This window comes from Triticum dicoccoides, chromosome 2B (genome assembly GCF_002162155.2).
Source record: "Triticum dicoccoides isolate Atlit2015 ecotype Zavitan chromosome 2B, WEW_v2.0, whole genome shotgun sequence".
NCBI classification, from domain to species: Eukaryota; Viridiplantae; Streptophyta; class Magnoliopsida; order Poales; family Poaceae; genus Triticum; species Triticum dicoccoides.
The window spans coordinates 22,619,013-22,637,489 of NC_041383.1; the positions used below are offsets into that span (position 1 = coordinate 22,619,013).

Consider the following 18,477-nt stretch of genomic DNA (forward strand, 5'->3'; position numbering starts at 1 on the left):
GACGGCGCGACGGGGACGGGCCCGGGGCGGCGACGGGGACGGGGGCGGCGACGGCGACGGCGTCGATCGATCGGGGCGCGCGAGCGGTGCTTCAATGGGGAAACAGAGGAAGAAACAGAGGGAGAATGAAATTTTCGCAAGTGTTGTATATATAGGAGAGGCCTTTAGTATCGGTTGGAGCCACCAACCGGTACTAAAGGCCAACTTTGGCGAGGCGAAGAGGCGGGAAGACGAGGCCTTTAGTACCGGCTGGAGCCACCAACCGGTACTAAAGGGTGGTCTTTAGTACCGGTTGGTGGCTCCAACCGGTACTAAAGGCCTCGCGCTGCCACCCCAAAGTTTAGTCCCACCTCGCCGGGCGAAGGGCAGCCGCACTGGTTTATAAACTCAGCCGCGGCTACCACTTCGAACTCCTCTATATAGCAGGCTTGTGGGCCTAAACTCTGCGTGCTGCCCTGTGAGTCTGCTCGGCCTTTAAGGCCTGTAATTACACACATGTGGCCTATCAGGCCCACAGGGCAGCGCCCCAATTTTTTTTATAGTTTTTTTCTTTTCTGCTTTATTTTCTCCTATTTATTTTTGCGTAGTTTTTTGTATAGTTTTTTCTTTTCTGTTATATTTATTTTCTTCTATTTATTTGTGAGTAGTTTTTCATCTAGTTTGCCAAAATTCAACATTTTCAGAGTTCATGTTGTAGTGATTTTCAATTTCACGGTCATTTTGTAAACGATTGAAAAATAGCAAATATATTTTTTTTCTTTTCTGCTTTATTTTTTCTTCTTTTTATTTCTGAGTAGTTTTTTCTTTTCTGCTATATTTATTTTCTTATATTTATTTCTGAGTAGTTTTTTTATATATTTTTTTCCTTTTCAGCTATAGTTTTTCTTCTTTTCTGCTATTTTTTCTTTTCTGCAAAACTTGATGGTCAAAGTCTGGAGTTATAACTTAAAAAAAAGAAATGTCGACGTGTAATTAGTTTTTGCCATAACAGAAGAAGTCCGAAGTTGTAATAAGTTATTAAAAATAAAAAAGAGGTGCAATGCTCGTTAATTTGCTTCAAGCCTTTCGTAATAGTGTAAACTGCACTGCGCATAGCTCCGTGCAGTCTACCGTATTTCTGAAGGCTTGAAGCTAAGCAACGTGAGCATTGAGCCTCTTCTTCATCGTCTCTGCACTCAGGGCTTATAAACCGCTCCTAGTCCCTCTCACTTTGCGAGGTGGGACTAAAAAACAGCTTACGTCTGGTTCATCCATGAACCGGTACTAAAGGTGCTCGTGGGGCCCCAGCCTTACCTGACACAACCTCATTAGTACCGGTTCGTGGTACGAACCGGCACTAAATGGTGATGGTGGGGCCATAGCCTGACCGGAGGCTGGCACAACCTCTTTAGTACCGGTTCATGGCATGAACCGGTACTAAAGGTTCGCCACGAACCGGTGCTATTGATCGCCGCCACGAACCGGCACTAGTGTACACATTAGTGCCGGCTGAAATTCCAACCGGCACTATTGTGCTTCACATTTGACCCTTCGCCACAACCCGGTACTAAAGGGGGTGCGCTGGCGCAGGTGCGGTGCGGCAAGTTTAGTCCTACCTCGCTAGCCGAGGGGCGACCGCACTGGTTTATAAACCCCCTTGCGGTCGCTCTCTCGAGCTCCTCTCCAAAGCAGGCCTACTGGGCCTACGTGTTCTTTGCTGCCCTATGGGCCCACTTGGCCTTTGCGGGCCTGCATCCTGGCCCAACAACAGGTTGGGTTTCTAGTCGTATGCAGGCAGCTCTGGCCTAGTAGGCGGGCTTATTTTTTATTTTTTTTGCTTTATTTATTTTCGTGTTTTTTTGTGTATTTAGAGTTTCTTTGTGAATATTTTTGCTTTAGGTACAAAAAATTACAAACTTTCTGTTAGTGCTCGTAGTTTTCAAATTTGAATAGTTTAAATTTTGAATTATTTGAAATTAGTGTGAATCACTAGTTTGTGAATAACTTAACTTTAAAAATCAGTAAAGGCATGAAAGAATTTGTTTGCACATAAAATTTCTTCGCGTTTCAAATGCCAAAACACATAACTACCCTAACTATTACAGAGATTCCCCTCTGGGTGTGAAACGCAGAAGAAAGTGATGATAGTTTGTGAAGAAAGCCGATCACATCCCAGATCTTTGGGTGTGAAACTTTTTCTTCGCGTGTGTCCCTTTGCGCCGTAACCATGGAAAATCTTCATCATTTAACGGGATGCTCAGGTCAATGTTCACTGTGAATGGAGCAATTTCATCAAACTTTTCATAATCTTCTGACTTGTCTGTCTTGTCATCCACTCCCACGATGTTTCTCTTCCCAGAAAGAACTATGTGCCGCTTTGGCTCATCGTACGATGCATTCGCTTCCTTATCTTTTCTTTTTCTTGGCTTAGTAGACATGTCCTTCACATAGAAAACCTGTGCCACATCATTGGCTAGGACGAATGGTTCGTCTGCATACGCAAGATTGTTGAGATCCACTGTTGTCATTTCGTACTGCGGGTCTTCCGTTACCCCGCCTCGTGTCATATTGATCCATTTGCACCGAAACAAAGGGACCTTTAAACTACGTCGATAGTCAAGTTCCCATATGTCCTGTATATAACCATAATATGTTTCCTTTCCCGTCTTGGTTTCTGCATCAAAGCGGACACCACTGTTTTGGTTGGTGCTCTTCTTATCTTGGGCAATCGTGTAAAATGTATTACCATTTATCTCGTACCCTTTGAAAGTCATTATATTCGAAGATGGTAACTGGAACAGCAAGTACAGGTCATCTTCAATAGAGGTGTCATGCATGGTACGTGTCTGCAACCAGCTGGTGAAACTCCTGGTTTGTTCATGTGTAATCCAGTCATCAGACCGCTCCGGGTGTTTGGAGCATAGCAAATTCTTGTGTTCATCCATATACGGAGCCACCAAGGCGGAATTCTGTAGAACTGTGTAGTGTGCTTCAGTGAGAGAATGTCCGTCCATACATATTATTTGTTCCCCTCCTAGCGTGCCTTTTCCATCCAGTCTGCCCTTATGCCGCGATTCAGGAACACCAATCGGCTTAAGGTCAGGAATAAAGTCAATACAAAACTCAATGACCTCCTCATTTTGATGGCCCTTGGAGATGCTTCCTTCTGGCCTAGCACGGTTATGAACATATTTCTTTAAGACTCCCATGAACCTCTCAAAGGGGAACATATTGTGTAGAAATATAGGACCCAAAACGTTAATCTCTTCGCATAGGTGAACTAGGACGTGCGTCATGATATTGAAGAAGGATGGTGGGAACACCAACTCGAAACTGACAAGACATTGCACCAAATCATTCTGTAACCTTGGTATGATTTCTGGATCGATTACCTTCTGAGAGATTGCATTGAGAAATGCACATAGCTTCACAATGGCTAATCGAACATTTTCCGGTAGAAGCCCCCTCAATGCAACCGGAAGCAGTTGCGTCATAATCATGTGGCAGTCATGAGACTTTAGGTTCTGGAACTTTTTCTCTGCCATGTTTATTATTCCCTTTATATTCGACGAGAAGCCAGACGGTACCTTAATACTGAGCAGGCATTCAAAGAAGATTTCCTTCTCTTCTTTGGTAAGAGCGTAGCTTGCATGACCCTGATGTATGCCGTCTTCTCCGTGCATACGTTGCTGGTCCTCCCGTGCCTCAGGTGTATCTTTTGTCTTCCCATACACGCCCAAGAAGCCAAGCAGGGTCACGCAAAGATTCTTCGTCACGTGCATCACGTCGATTGCGGAGCGGACCTCTAGGTCTTTCCAATATGGCAGGTCCCAAAATATAGATTTCTTCTTCCACATGGGTGCGCGTCCGTCAGCGTCCTTCGGAACAGGTTGTCCGCCAGGACCCTTTCCAAATATCACCTTCAAATCCTTGACCATATCATGTACATCAGCACCAGTATGGTGGCGAGGCTTCGTCCGGTGATCCGCCTCACCTTTGAAATGCTTGCCTTTCTTTCTTACAGGATGCCTGCTCGGAAGAAATCGACGATGTCCCAGGTACACATTCTTCTTACAACTATTCAAATATATACTATCGGTATCATCCAAACAGTGCGTGCATCCGCGGTATCCCTTGTTTGTCTGTCCTGAAAGGTTACTGAGAGCAGGCCAATCATTGATGGTCACGAACAGCAACGCCTTTAGGTCAAATTCTTCCCCCATGTGCTCATCCCATGCACGTACACCTGTTCCATTCCACAGTTGTAAGAGTTCTTTAACTAATGGCCTTAGGTACACATCAATGTCGTTGCCGGGTTGCTTAGGGCCTTGGATGAGCACTGGCATCATAATGAACTTCCACTTCATACACAACCAAGGAGGAAGGTTATACAAACATAGAGTCACATGCCAGGTGCTATGGTTGCTGCTCTGCTCCCCAAAAGGATTAATGCCATCTGCGCTTAGACCAAACCATACGCTCCTTGCATCATCTGCAAACTCCTTCCCGTACTTTCTTTCGATTTTTCTTCACTGCGACCCGTCAGCGGGTACTCTCAACTTTCCGTCTTTCTTACGGTCTTCTCTGTGCCATCGCATCGCCTTGGCATGCTCTTTGTTTTGGAACAAACGTTTCAACTGTGGTATTATAGGAGAATACCACATCACCTTGGCAGGAATCTTCTTCATGGGGCGCTCGCCCTCGACATCACCATGCTCATCGCGGTTGATCTTATAGCACAATGCACCACATACCGGGCAAGCGTTCAAATCCTCATACTCATCGCGGTAGAGGATGCAATCATTAGGGCATGCATGTATCTTCTGCACCTCTAACCCTAGAGGGCAGACAACCTTCTTTGCTTTGTATGTACTCTCGGGCAATTCGTTGTCCTTTGGAAGCATATCCTTTATCATTACCAGCAACTTTCCAAATCCCTTGTCAGATACACCATTCTCTGCCTTCCATTGCAGCAATTCCAGTGTGGTGCCTAGATTTTTCTTGTCACCTACGCAATTCGGGTACAATAATTTTTTGTGATCCTCTAACATGCGCTGCAACTTCTTCTTCTCCAAATCACTTGCGCAGTTTCTCTTTGCATCGGCAATGGCCCGACCTAGATCATCAACGGGCTCATCTGATGCCTCTTCTTCAACTTCTTCCCGCATTGCCGGCTCAGCTTCTTCCCGCATTATCGGCTCAGCTTCTTCCCCCATTGTTGTATCATCGTATTCAGGGAACCCATGGCCAGGATAGTTGTCGTCGTCCTCTTCTTCTTCATTGTCTTCCATCATAAGCCCTCTTTCTCCGTGCTTGGTCCAAACATTATAGTGGGGCATGAAACCGGACTCAAACAGGTGGACGTGAATGGTTCTTGACGTAGAGTAATTGTGACCATTCTTACAGCCAGCACATGGACAAGACATAAAACCATCCGCCCGCTTGTTTGCCTCAGCCGCAAGCAGAAAAGTATGCACGCCCTCAACGAACTGGGGAGAGCATCGGTCATCGTACATCCATTGCCGGCTCATCTTCATTACACAACACCGAATAGACCAAATTAATACAAGTTCATACATAAAGTTCATACAACACTTAAATGCAACAAACAAATAAACTCTCTAGCTAAAGCATTTAAATGCAACAACAAATGCGATCAAGATCGCAACTAAGGTAACAATTGATCCAACAGCATAATGATACCAAGCCTCACTATCGATGGCATATTTTCTAATCTTTCTAATCTTCAAGCGCATTTTCTCCATCTTGATCTTGTGATCATCGACGACATCGGCAACATGCAACTCCAATTCCATCTTCTCCCCCTCAATTCTTTTCAATTTTTCTTTCAAGTACTCGTTTTCTCTTTCAACTAAATTTAACCTCTCGACAATAGGGTCAGTTGGAATTTCCGGTTCACATACCTCCTAGATAAAAATATCTATGTCAACTTGATGGGCATAATTTGTATAAAACACGAAATGCAACAAATAGTTTTAAAAGAGAATATACCACATCCGAATCATAACAAGGACGAGGGCCGACGGGGATGGATATCAAAACCATGGCACTATGTATAACAAACAACGTACGGGTAAGATAATTATTATACGAGTAACTATATATCCAAATCACACAAACATCAATTTTTTATATAAAATTTCATGAACAAGAGGCTCACCACAAGGTGGTGCCGGCGACGGTGGTTACGATGGAGATTTAGAAGGCACTAAGTAAACCACACCTACATATGCAAACTAAGTGTTATTTTGACCTCAAATTGCATATAAATCAAATACTACCACATATAAATCCTCCCAAATTACTAAAACCCACAATTAATCACTATATAAACCAATGCAAGAGCTAATCTAGCAATGAGAGATGAAAGGACAAAGTTGCTAACCTTGGTGATCATTTGAATGGATGAGGGCCTGCAAATCTTGACAAATTTGAGGCAAATTTTGTGATGAACTCGAGAGAAAGAAGGGAAGAACAGAGGAGAGGGAGAGGGGAAAGGGGGAAGAACAGAGTGCGGGTGGACGAAGGGTTTATATAGGATGACCTTTAGTACCGGTTCGTGCCACGAACCAGTACTAAAGGTGCTGGAAGGGCCCCACTCTGACAACATCCTGCCACCACTTTCTTTAGTACCGGTTCGTGGCACGAACCGGTGCTAAAGGTTCGCCACGAACCGGTACTAAAGAACTCCTCCCGCCTAGCCGTTGGAACCGGCACTAATGGACACATTAGTGCCGGTTCTGTTACAAACCGGGACTAATGTGTCTCACATTTGACCCTTTTTCTACTAGTGTCAGTTGGTCGCTTCCCAGTCTTCTGCTAGCCTTCACCTGTACTAAGCGGGAGTACTGCTTGTGCATCCAAACTCCATAAACCCCAAAGTTATTCCATATGAGTCCACCATACCTTCCTATATGCGGTATTTACCTGTCGTTCCAAGTAAATTTGTATGTGCCAAACTCCAAACCTTCAAATGAAATTCTGTTTTGTATGCTCAAGCAGCTCATGTTTCAACTAGGGCTGCCTATATCTTCCATGCTAGGTGGGTTATTCTCAAGAGGAGTGGACTCCGCTCCTCATTCACGAGAAAGGGCCGGTAACTGGGATGCCCGGTCCCATGATCCAAAAAGATCAAAAGCAAATCAAAATAATTAAACAAAACTCCCCCAGGGCTGTTGTTAGTTGGAGGCACTCGTTGTTTCGAGCAAGCCATGGATTGATGCTTGTTGGTGGTTGGGGGAGTATAAACCTTTACCATTCTGTTTGGGAACTGCCTATAATGCACGTAGTATGGAAGATACATCCATCTCATAGTTGTTGCGTTGACAGTGAAAGTATGCCGCTTAAAATGTTATTTAATCTCTAGTTTAAATCGAGCTCTGGCACCTCTACAAATCCCTGCTTTCCTCTGTGAAGGGCCTATCTATTTACTTTTATGTTGAGTCATCACCTTCTTATTAAAAGCACTCGCTGTAGAGCACACTGTCATTTGCATTCATTACTATTGGTTTATATTAGGTATGACTTGACTGGATCTCTTTTACCATGAATTACAATCTTTAGTCAGTCCTTGATCTTTAAAGGTGCTCTGCATTTATGTTTTGCGGTCTCAAAAAGGGCTAGCGAGATACCATTTTGTTATATCATGTTATGATTGTTTTGAGAAAGTGTTGTCATCCGAGTTTTATTATTATGGCTCGCTAGCTGATTATGCTATTGATATGAGTAATTGTGAGACCGAGGTGTTATTGTGAGTATGATTAGTTCATAATATTTGCTGAAACCTGAATGCTGGCTTTGCATGCTTACAATAACAAGAGCAAACAGAGTTTGTAAAAGTTTTTCTTTATCACTTTCAGTTTATCAACTGAATTGCTTGAGGACAAGCAAAGGTTTAAGCTTGGGGGAGTTGATACGTCTACAATGTATCTACTTTTCCAAACACTTTTGCCCTTGTTTTGGACTCTAACTTGCATGATTTGAATGAAACTAACCCGGACTGACGTTGTTTTCAGCAGAACTGCCATGATGTTGTTTTATGTGTAGAAAACAAAAGTTCTCGGAATATCCTGAAAATCCACGAAGGCACTTTTTGAAAAATATAAAAAATACTGGCGAAAGAATCAAGACCAGGGGGCCCACACCCTGTCCACGAGGGTGGGGGCGCGCCCCCTGTCTCGTGGGCCCCTTGAGGCTCCGCCGACCTCAACTCCAACTCCATATATTCCGTCTCGCGGAGAAAAAAATCAGAGAGAAAGTTTCATCGTGTTTTACGATACGGAGCCGCCGCCAAGTCCCAATCTCTCTTGGGAGGGCTGATCTGGAGTCCGTTTGGGGCTCCGGAGAGGGGGATTCGTCGCCGTCGTCATCATCAACCATCCCCCATCACCAATTTCATGATGCTCACCGCCGTGCGTGAGTAATTCCATCGTAGGCTTGCTGGACGGTGATGGGTTGGATGAAATTTACCATGTAACCAAGTTAGTTTTGTTAGAGTTTGATCCCTAGTATCCACTATGTTCTGAGATTGATGTTGCTATGACTTTGCTATGCTCAATGCTTGTCACTAGGGCCCGAGTGCCATGATTTCATATCTGAACCTATTATGTTTTCATGAATATGTGTGTGTTGTTGATCCTATCTTGCAAGTCTATAGTCACCTATTATGTGTTATGATCCGACAACCCCGAAGTGACAATAATCGTGATACTTCTCGGTGATGACCGTAGTTTGAGGAGTTCATGTATTCACTATGTGCTAATGCTTTGTTCCGATTCTCTATTAAAAGGAGGCCTTAATATCCCTTAGTTTCCGTAAGGACCCCGCTACAACGGGAGGGTAGGACAAAAGACGTCATACAAGTTCTTTTCCCAAATCTTAAAAATGAGATCAGTCTTGGATATTTTTAACCACATTTAAATTTGAACATATGTTTCACATTTTGAAATAATTAGTTTTCACAATGTTACATTACAATTTCACTTTATGTTATCACGGTCTCATAATTCAGAACCTACATTTCACTTTTCACTGACTTGGTGCACAATAAACATCTATTTTCAATTGCATAGTTTGTTTAGAACACACATTCCATTATTTTGAAATTAAGTTGTACACATGTCCAAATAACTAGTTTCGTAATGGTATGCCAATTTCACTTTATATAATTACTATTTCACAATTCAAAACTTACATTTCACTTTCAACCAGCTTGTTTGAAAAAAACGTCAATTTCAATTGCACATTTTTCAAAACACTATTTTCACTTTTTTTGAAATAAACTATTACACATGTCCAAATAATCAGTTTCACAATGATACATTAGAATTTCAAAATAGCAAGGTCGACTGCGGTCCGCGTGCGCAGCCTGGGGAGGGCGTCGTGCGGCGGGAGGCCACCGGGGGTAGGAGATGGGCAGCCTGGCCTGGGAAAGACGAAGGCGTCAGGTGGTGTCCGTCGAGGTCAAGGCCGTCGGGTGGCGCAACCTGGGAAAGGCGGGTACGGCAGGGCTCCTCAGTTGTTTCCGTCAACGACGTCGGCAGGTGAGGCCAGCAGACGGCTACAACTGCGAATCCTGGGAAGGCCTCAAGGCCAAGACACTGCTGCGGTGCATGGAGGTCCAGCCGCCATACTGTAGACCGTGGAGGTAGCGGGCCGGAGAGCCTAATCCTTGGCGGCAGAGAGTTCATCTGCCCGCTCCTCCCTTCCTCTATCTCTCCGCTCTCCGTCCAAGAGTTCAATGTGTGTGCGGCGAGCAACGAGCTGGTTCGTTCTTTTTCTTTTCTTCACGGTAATGTTCTGTTTCTTATGGGCGTTGGATTGGCCAGGGACGGTTGATATTGTTGCTACAGTACATGTGCAGTAACACTAGAACTGCAGAGGAGCCGAACCCATCTCAAGCATCACCTTCTTGCAAACTAGATATTTTTTTTAGAAATTTTGGATAAACCAGATACATATTTTAAAATTTACAGTAAATGTGAAAAGTTTGCAGGAAAAACTACTTTTTTTTTGAAAAAAAAGAGCAAATGGTGTTATTTTTTTGGGGTGAGTGGTGGTAGATTCTGACAAATCGTGCTCAAGCAGTTTTTGGGCCAATAATGGCTAGTACATCAAAAGTTGACTCGATGGGCCGAGGCCCGAGGCAAAGAGTGGGCTTTCAAGGTTCCGCTAGGGTTTAACGCCCTCGACGCCGCCGCACGCTCCGAAGGAGAAGAAAAGAAATGGCATCCTTGGCCCGCGCCGCCGCCACCGCCGCGAGAGCGGCCCTCCGCCCGGCGCCCCTCGCCGGCCGTGGCCTCGGCCTCGGCTCCTCCCTGCCGTCTTCCTCGCCCGCACGAGCCGCCCGCCTCCTCCGCAGGTATGCTGTCCAGTAGTCAGCAGATGAGTGGATCGATGGGCGTGGCTGTGTGTGTGTGTGACATGGAGGTTTCCTACAGGTCGGCGGTGGCGGGGCTGGAGACGCTGCTGCCCCTGCACACCGCGGTCGCGTCGGCGCGCCTCAAGTCCTGCATCGCCGTCGACTCCACCTGCTGGTGCTCCCTCTCCCAAGGTACCAAACCCGCGCGGCGCCTTATCCCCCTTTCAGTTTATTTTTCTGGTTACCAACACTTACATTAGCTGGATGTGTCAGTCTCATACTACCTCCGTACCAAAATTCATGTCTAACATTTGTCTAGATACATATGTATCTAACACTAAAACATGACTAAATACATCCATATTCTGACAAATCTAAAACAAGAATTTTGCAACGGAGGGAGTATTAATTTATTATTCCACTAAAAAAACCCTGTAAAATCCTGGAGCTAGACACTTGCAACCGCGTACGATGCGATGGGGAATAGATGTGGGTGCTGTTATGAATATTGGCTGTTTTCGACATGCAAACCTGCACACAAGAGAGTGAACCCTGTTGATGCTACATGATTTATGTGTTTCAATACGGAAATGCAGTGTTACTGTGGAGGGATTCAGTGACCGACATGCATAATAGTTGGATATATGGTGGTGAGAAGTATTGTTCATTCTTAGTCGAGACTAAGTCACCTATCTGTGGGTGATACAATGCTAAGATTCTAGAACACCTTGAGGCTAGCTGTTCGTGTTTAATATCTATCATTTTAGCGCCAAGTGGCTAAACAATGTTTTGTTTCTGGTCAGTTTGGATGATTCGTCCACTTGTATCCATTGTCCTCAACTAGTTCCGTGTATTAGTTTGTGTTTGGTTAATTTTATAGTATGTATGACCATGTATTTTCTTTGCTTGACTTTATCTGTTAGTGACAGATTATTTATGGCACTGTGCAGTTTTAGCAAGCTTCATTGTAGAAAATCGATCCAAAATGTTGTACTTCTTGATCCTTTAATTCATGGCACTAAAAGTAACCCTGTAAAATCCTGGAGTTTGACACTTACAACTGAGTACAATGTTGAGCGGTGGTATTGCATTGTGATGGGGAATAGTTGTCGGTGCTGTCATGAATATGGCTGTTATCGACATACAAACCTACACACAAGAGAGTGAATCCTGTTGATGCTACATGGTTTATGAGTTTCAGTATGGGAGTGCGGTGTTACCGTGGACAGATTCATTGATCAACATGCATAATAATTGAATATATGGCGCTGAGAAGTATTGTTCACTCTTTAGTCAAGACTAAATCACCTAGTTGCTAAACCTTTATATCTGTGAGTGATATATTGAGCCCTTACACTGCAGTGATAAGGTTCTAGGACACCTTGAGGCTAGCTGTTCGTTAATACCTGCTGGTTGTTACTATTGCTCTTTTCTATGAAGGTAGTTTGTGTTTAGCATCTATCGTTTTAGCGCCAAGCGACTGAACAATGTTTTGTTTCTGGTCAGTTAGGATGATTCGTCCACTTGTATCCATTGTCCTCAACTAATTCCGTGTATTAGTTCGTGTTTGGTTAATTTTATAGTATGTAGGACCATGTATTTTCTTTGCTTGACTTTATCTGTCAGTGACAGAGTATTCATGGCACTGTACAGTTTTAGCAAGCTGTGTGCTTCATTGTAGAAAATCAATCCAAAATGTTGTACTTCTTGATCTTCATAAATCTGATCAGCTAAGGATCGATGTGCAGCGATGGAGAATGAACTTCATCAGCTATTTGTTTTGGATCACAGTAGTGTCAGATCCTTGGTTTTCATGGATCTAGATACCTTTATATTTCATATCTTTTTTACTTGATGCTTTGTCACATTTCTTGGAATTACATTTTGGATTTGAGCGAGTAGTTTTTGGTTGTTGTGATATCCGGAAGGTTACCTAAGAATATCCATTTTGTATCACTTCACCTAGAGATAACACCAAAAGTAACATCTGCAAGTGCAACCATTTGTGCGTGTCCTCGTTCGCATAGTTAATTTTACTTTCCCTACCACATGTAATCTCCTAACAGTTCCTCACCATGCTCTCTCTTATACTTCACCCAATCACTCCCCCAACTAGGATTCCGGGTGACATGGCAGGAAAACGGTAGCCTATGTATCCACTATTGGGAAGACCTAGTTACCAGAAAATAAACTGTATTCCTTTGAAACAACCTGCTTCATCTCCTGGGACAATCGATAATGTAGGGCCTCTGTTATGGCGCTGCTAGAAGGAGGGCGCGAGAGGGCCGGGCGGGGGCCTTTTTGCCCACGGCCGGGCAAGAGGGAAGGGATTTCCTTCTTAATTCTTGCTTGATTAGATTGATACATCTCCTCTCTTTATATAGAGAGGTTTACTTGACTCCCAAGCAAGGCTTACTTGACACCTAAGCAAGCGACCCTTATCTCTAATTAACCCTAAGACTAATGGGCCCATTAGGCTCATTACGTACTCTAACACTACACCCCACCTGGACATGCAGCTTGTCCTCGAGCTGCAGCCTAACCAAGTTATAACCATGACTCGACTCAACACAAACCTAACACCTAAAAACAAGCCTTTTACATCTCGGCTTGTGTTATTACTCTCAAACTGAATAGACTGGGACGCTTTATTTTGGACGTGCACGTGTACAGCCACCTGGATCCCATGGACACCACCTGGACAAAAGGAATGCATGTGTATGGCTGTTGGTCTGCACTGCACAGGGAAGAGTGGAGGGCTTGCGATGGAGAATGTCGAGGAGGGGTGCGCCCCCCAACCGCCGATGTCGCAGACTTTGAGGTCGCTGCCCACGGGGAAAACAGCATGCCCGCCGCCCGTGGGGGGAATCGCATGCCCAAGATCCCCGATGCAACGGACGAGATCGAGGTCCTTTGCGCAGCGAAGGGCAACTTGGAGGAGCGGCAGCTGCAGACCACGCATCTCCCGCACACGCCGACGCGCTAGGAGGCCGCGCGCAGCAGCCTGCAGCCTCACCGCCGCCGACACGTGGCGGGTAGCGATCCAAGACGGAAGCGGTGACTGCGGCGGCGGGGACTTGATCTGCTGGATGTGGACGCCCTGGGATGGCGGCGGCACTGATGGGAACAAGGTCGTCGCAGTCCCGTCGTAGGGCATCCCATACTGGGCGGCGGAGCTGACCGGCGGTGGCTGCTGCGGTGTCGCGCCGGGCAGCGGCAGCGGCTGCTGCGGCAAAGCGCCGGGCGCGGTGGAGGCCACTAGGAGCGGTGGCTGCCATTGCAGCCAGGGATGGGCGGTGGTGGCGATGGATGGCAGCTGCAGCGGCCCGGCGAAGGCCGCCTGGTGCGGCGGCTGCCACGGCAGCCACGGCGGCGCGGGGGTGGCGATGGGCGGCGCAGCCGCGGGCGGCCCGTAGGACCCGGCCAAGAACATGTGGATCTCCTGGACCGCCTGGGTTAGGTCCCGCAGCACCCCGAACACCTCCTCCGGGGTGAGGACGGCGGGGGCGGGCGCGACGGTGGATCCCGGTGCGGGCAGGAGCGGGGCGACGGTCGTGGTGGTCGCCTCTGGTGACCGGCAGCGGAAGAGACGGGCTTGGCGGCGGTGAAGACATGATCGAACCGAAGCTAGCTGATACCAAATTGTTATGGCGCTGCTAGAAGGAGGACGCGAGAGGGCCGGGCGGGGGCCTTTTTGCCCACGGCCGGGCAAGAGGGAAGGGATTTCCTTCTTAATTCTTGCTTGATTAGATTGATACATCTCCTCTCTTTATATAGAGAGGTTTACTTGACTCCCAAGCAAGGCTTACTTGACACCTAAGCAAGCGACCCTTATCTCTAATTAACCCTAAGACTAATGGGCCCATTAGGCTCATTACGTACTCTAACAGCCTCACTGCCGCTTGTTTTAGTGAGTGTTCTGTAGAATATTGATGTCATATACTGACGTTGACGAGCTATATGGCATGTTTACACAAGAATTTTGTCATGGTATAGTAGTCATTTTGATCTTCCTGAGCTCCATCAGGTAAGTCAAACAAATATGTCATCCTGACTCGGCAGCATTTGGCAGCAAGGACACTATTTTCAAGTCTTATGCCCCCAAATGTAGTTCTCAGTAATGCAGATCAATTGTTTAACTTTGGACAGTTGTTTCTCTTTTGGTGTCAGTAATACATATAAAATGCTGCTAGTTTTGTGTGTCAGTAATACATATTTAATATTGAGGTCTTGCTTGGTAGACCAGACTCCTTTTATACAACCCGGAAATATCAAATTGATCAATTAATGCTGCTAAGTGAATTGAAGTGGTTATTCTCCGTTGTTTCCTTTTGAAAGGATGGGGTATTTATCTATTGACTATGGTTGTTATAGGTTTTAAAAAGCGCGTCTGATCATGGTTAGGAGCTGTGCAGCTGAGAAGTGAGACACCAAGTTAAAAAGAAAGTGCATTTGTTTGCTGATATTTCTTAGACATGTGTCCCATCTATTTTGCCATTGCTCTCGATGAATGTACTCTTAACAAAATAAGGCATACTGTTTTTTGTGTGTCATATATTGAATATTGTGGTCTTGCTTGGCAGATCAGAGTCCTTTTATACAACCAGTAATGCATATCAGAATGTTAGTTTTGTTTGCCAGTAATAACATAATGAATATTGACATCTTGCTTGGTAGACTATACTCCTACACAGCGAGGAAATATCGAATTGATCAAGTATAGTTAGTAAGTGAATTGAACATGAGATGTTTGTAGTTGGCACAAGTGAATTGAAATGCTTATTCTCCGTTTTTTCTTATTGGAAAAGATGGGGTATTTATCTGTTGACTATGGTTGTTTTAGGTTTTAAAAAGCGCATCTGATCATGGTTAGGAGCTGCACAGCTGAGAAGTGAAGCCACCGAGTTAAAAACAAAGTGCATTTGTTTGCTGATAGTGCCTAGAACATGTATCCCAGCTATTTTGGCCATTGCTCTCGATGAATGTACTCTTAACAAAATAATGAAGCTTTGCCCCCTTTTCTCTGGGACCTTGATTTTTTGTTGAGCCTGGAAAAACCTTGGAATGATATTGGATATCACATTATTGCTTCATTATGAGCTTGAAATCGTCCTGTATTTGCTATAAGCTTGAAATCACCCTGTATAATTAGTCCTTGTCGACTTAACGTGATGTATTCTGTTATTGCGTCATCTATTCTTGACCTGACCTGCTCTTCAATTCCGTGATATAGGATACGCTTTGCCTTTGTGACAGAGAGCCGCCCCCGAGGAAACGAATGAACATTAAGGATCACAGACATTTTGGGCTGTAATAATTAGATACCTGTAAACTGACAGTGCATCCAGACCTGTTTAATAATTATATAATGTGATTCCTTAATGTTTTGGAGCAAGTTCATTTGATGCTGAAAGTTTTATGCCCCGTGGGTTTTTCTGCGGCTCGTCCTTTGTTATGCATCAAGTTTTCCCTTGGGCCTTTCGTATTGATATTTGAAACTGGTTTCGTGTGGATTGGCTCAAAAACCGTTTGTACTTCAAATAGATTTGGCTAGCTGTTTGTTTAACCAACTGTTGTTGTAAGGACGAGGGTGTGCTAGTGGACTGGCAGATCTTGCCTTACCAACGGAACTGTCGTACCGCATCTGCTGTTCATGCTAGTCCTCCTATGTGAGCAGGGGCTAGGCGTCGGTGTTGCCCTCACTTGCTATGATGGCCGACTGTCTTGATACTGATGTTGCTCAAGATGATGATGGCGTTCTCATCGCGCTCTCGCTGCGCTTGAACCTGATCTCAGACCCTTTGAGAGCGTTTGCGCCCTATCCCTGTGAACATAAGCGGAGTTGATGCACACCATCTTCACCATGTCCCATGCCTCTTCTACGACCCTCTTCACAGCGAGCATCTTTAACAACATGCCCTATGGTCGTCGTGGTTCTTTTCGCCCGTGTCCACCATGTCCCAGATGTTAGAGCGCAGGAGGTAGACATTCCATCTCCCTTTTTGACTCTGGTGGTGTAAGCTTGCAGCTGGTATCCTACCATCAATAATCTCAACATGCTTCTGGGGGATCTCCGGCGAGGCTGGACCACATGATGACCTCTCACTGCTCGTAGATATGACAACGACTTGGAGAGCGACATGCTTGCATGCAAATTCTCTGGACACGGGCAAACAAAGGGGAGTGATGCTTTGGTGTTGCGCCACATTGGGTGTGAGAAGCACCACAATGCAATATGTTAGTGCCATCCAACGGACTCAGAGTCAAGCGCTACAACCTCGTTGTGTGTATGAACATGGCACGCACACGTAATCTGAAAACTGAATGACACAGGCCAAGGAAAAACCGGGAAAACCCATAAACATGGCACACACATGTGGAGACCCATGTGAAAGCCCAAATGGCGAATTGCAAGGGAAGTAGGAAACTGAAAAAAATGTTTAACATGGCATGTGCACGCACACGCACGCACACTGTGGTTCATTTCAAAACCAACATACAATGCCAAGGAAAACATGCAAAAACACAAGGAAAATCAGATAACCATGAACATACACACACATGTCGCGGCTGATGTGGAAACTAGAAGACACAGGCAATGAAAATGCCCCAAAAGAGAGTTGCATACTTTGTGAAGAAGAAGTCGTAGAGGAAACCCAACTCCACCTCGATGATACCAAGCGTAGCTAAATTTCGTGTTTTGACCCTTATTGGATACAAATTCAGGATCTGACCCCGGTTCGGAAAATTTTCGTGATTTGACTCTTTTTCCTACCGCCAGGGTCCCTGGCGGTAGGGTACTAGTCCACGTTAGCTAGCGGAAACGGCCGCTGTCCCCCTCCGTCGCACCCTACCGCCAGACAAACGATCTACAATCCGGCTAGAAGGCATTTTACATGTCATTTTAATTACATCGTCAAGCTGACTGATTGTACTCCTCCTCAATCCCATCTAACAGGCTGTCTAGTTTACAGTCCCGGTGGGAATATCTTGTGGCCAACTCTACTTGGCCGTACATCAGGCTCACACGGATCTCCTTCCCATCGAGCCCCACAGGTCCAACCTCGGCCATGTGGTTTGGATCAGCCTTCGTGTACTGCGTCTTCACCATGGCCCAGGCCTCCCTGGCGCCTTGACGGCAGGCCGATATCTTCCACAGACGAAAGCGCTGCCGTACTCCCTGAAGCTTCTCAGCAAGCCCTCCAAGACCCTCGGGTAGGGAGACGGACGGCCATAAGGCCTGAACGACGCCGCTCATCGCCTGCCGAACATGTTCGTGCAGTTGCAGCAGCTCGGGAAGAAGGTCACCCGTGGAACCAGGCATTTCCTCCGCCGGACGACCCGTGAGCACACCTACAGACACATTTCTGTCAATCGACTTCCTCGCTGAACTCTTCTTTTCAAAAGAGTTTGCTCAAACACTTACTGTAAATGCCGCGACCAAGCCGCCGATTTTCCTTTATGGAGTTAGACAGCTGGACCCGAACATCTTTTAGTTCTTCGCCCAGCTGGGTGTTGGCATCCTGGAGTTTGTTCCTCTCCTGCTGCACCCTCATAAGCACCTTCTCGCTGGCCTTCAGCTGGCGCAGCAGATGTTGCTTGTCCGGATCTAGTCCGGCATCCTCTGCAATATTATTGTCAGACTTAACGCACACGCCGCACTTCATAACTATTTATCTTTTCGAAATATGTATTACCAGAGGGGGTCTCTGTGGCTCCCCCGGCGGCGGCTAGTGCGGGCTCAAGTTGGGCCTTGCATTCTTGAAGCTCCTGGGACAGGTGGGTATTCTTCTCCGTAAGATCCTGCATAACAAATGATCCTTAAATCAGTTAGTTTAACTATTTTAAGTCTCGGGGGCTACTGGTATATATAACTATTAAAATTCCTTACCCGTATGTCTTTCACATACTGCTCCGCGGCTCTGGTTAAACCATCTTGAGCAGCACGGAGGTGCGCATCTCCCGCATTAAAGGCATTCAACGCCTCTGGGGAGATACACGCGTCACGAAGAACTGTCCGACGGCGCCTGTGATTCATGGCGCTCTCCACCTCAGACCTGGTGGCGGACAGCCTGTCGGCATCCTCCGTTGGAGGAGCATCCGGCTCGCGCCTCGCG

The 18,477-nt window shown here is 45.8% G+C and overlaps 1 protein-coding gene across 3 annotated transcripts; it reads left to right on the forward strand.

Annotated features, from left to right (window-relative positions):
* Window positions 1-10,208: 10,208 nt before the first annotated feature.
* LOC119361854 (protein NONRESPONDING TO OXYLIPINS 2, mitochondrial-like) lies at window positions 10,209-15,796 on the forward strand. Of its 3 annotated transcripts, none has more exons than XM_037627007.1 (3): window positions 10,209-10,360; window positions 10,440-10,552; window positions 15,594-15,796. In XM_037627007.1, exons 1-3 carry the CDS (start codon window positions 10,224-10,226, stop codon window positions 15,611-15,613), a joined length of 270 nt encoding a protein of 89 aa, XP_037482904.1. In that variant the 5' UTR covers window positions 10,209-10,223; the 3' UTR covers window positions 15,614-15,796. The 3 variants fall into 3 exon arrangements, with proteins under 3 accessions (XP_037482904.1, XP_037482905.1, XP_037482906.1); XM_037627008.1 differs by lacking the exon at window positions 15,594-15,796 and adding an exon at window positions 15,204-15,552; XM_037627009.1 differs by lacking the exon at window positions 15,594-15,796 and adding an exon at window positions 14,735-15,171.
* Window positions 15,797-18,477: the final 2,681 nt, after the last annotated feature.

Coding starts and splice junctions, on each gene's coding strand:
- LOC119361854 (XM_037627007.1), top strand. CDS start 10,224: ATGGCATCCTTGGCCCGCGCCGCCGCCACCGCCGCGAGAGCGGCCCTC. Junction 10,361..10,439: donor GCCGCCCGCCTCCTCCGCAG/GTATGCTGTCCA, acceptor GGTTTCCTACAG/GTCGGCGGTGGCGGGGCTGG. Junction 10,553..15,593: donor CTGGTGCTCCCTCTCCCAAG/GTACCAAACCCG, acceptor TCCGTGATATAG/GATACGCTTTGCCTTTGTGA.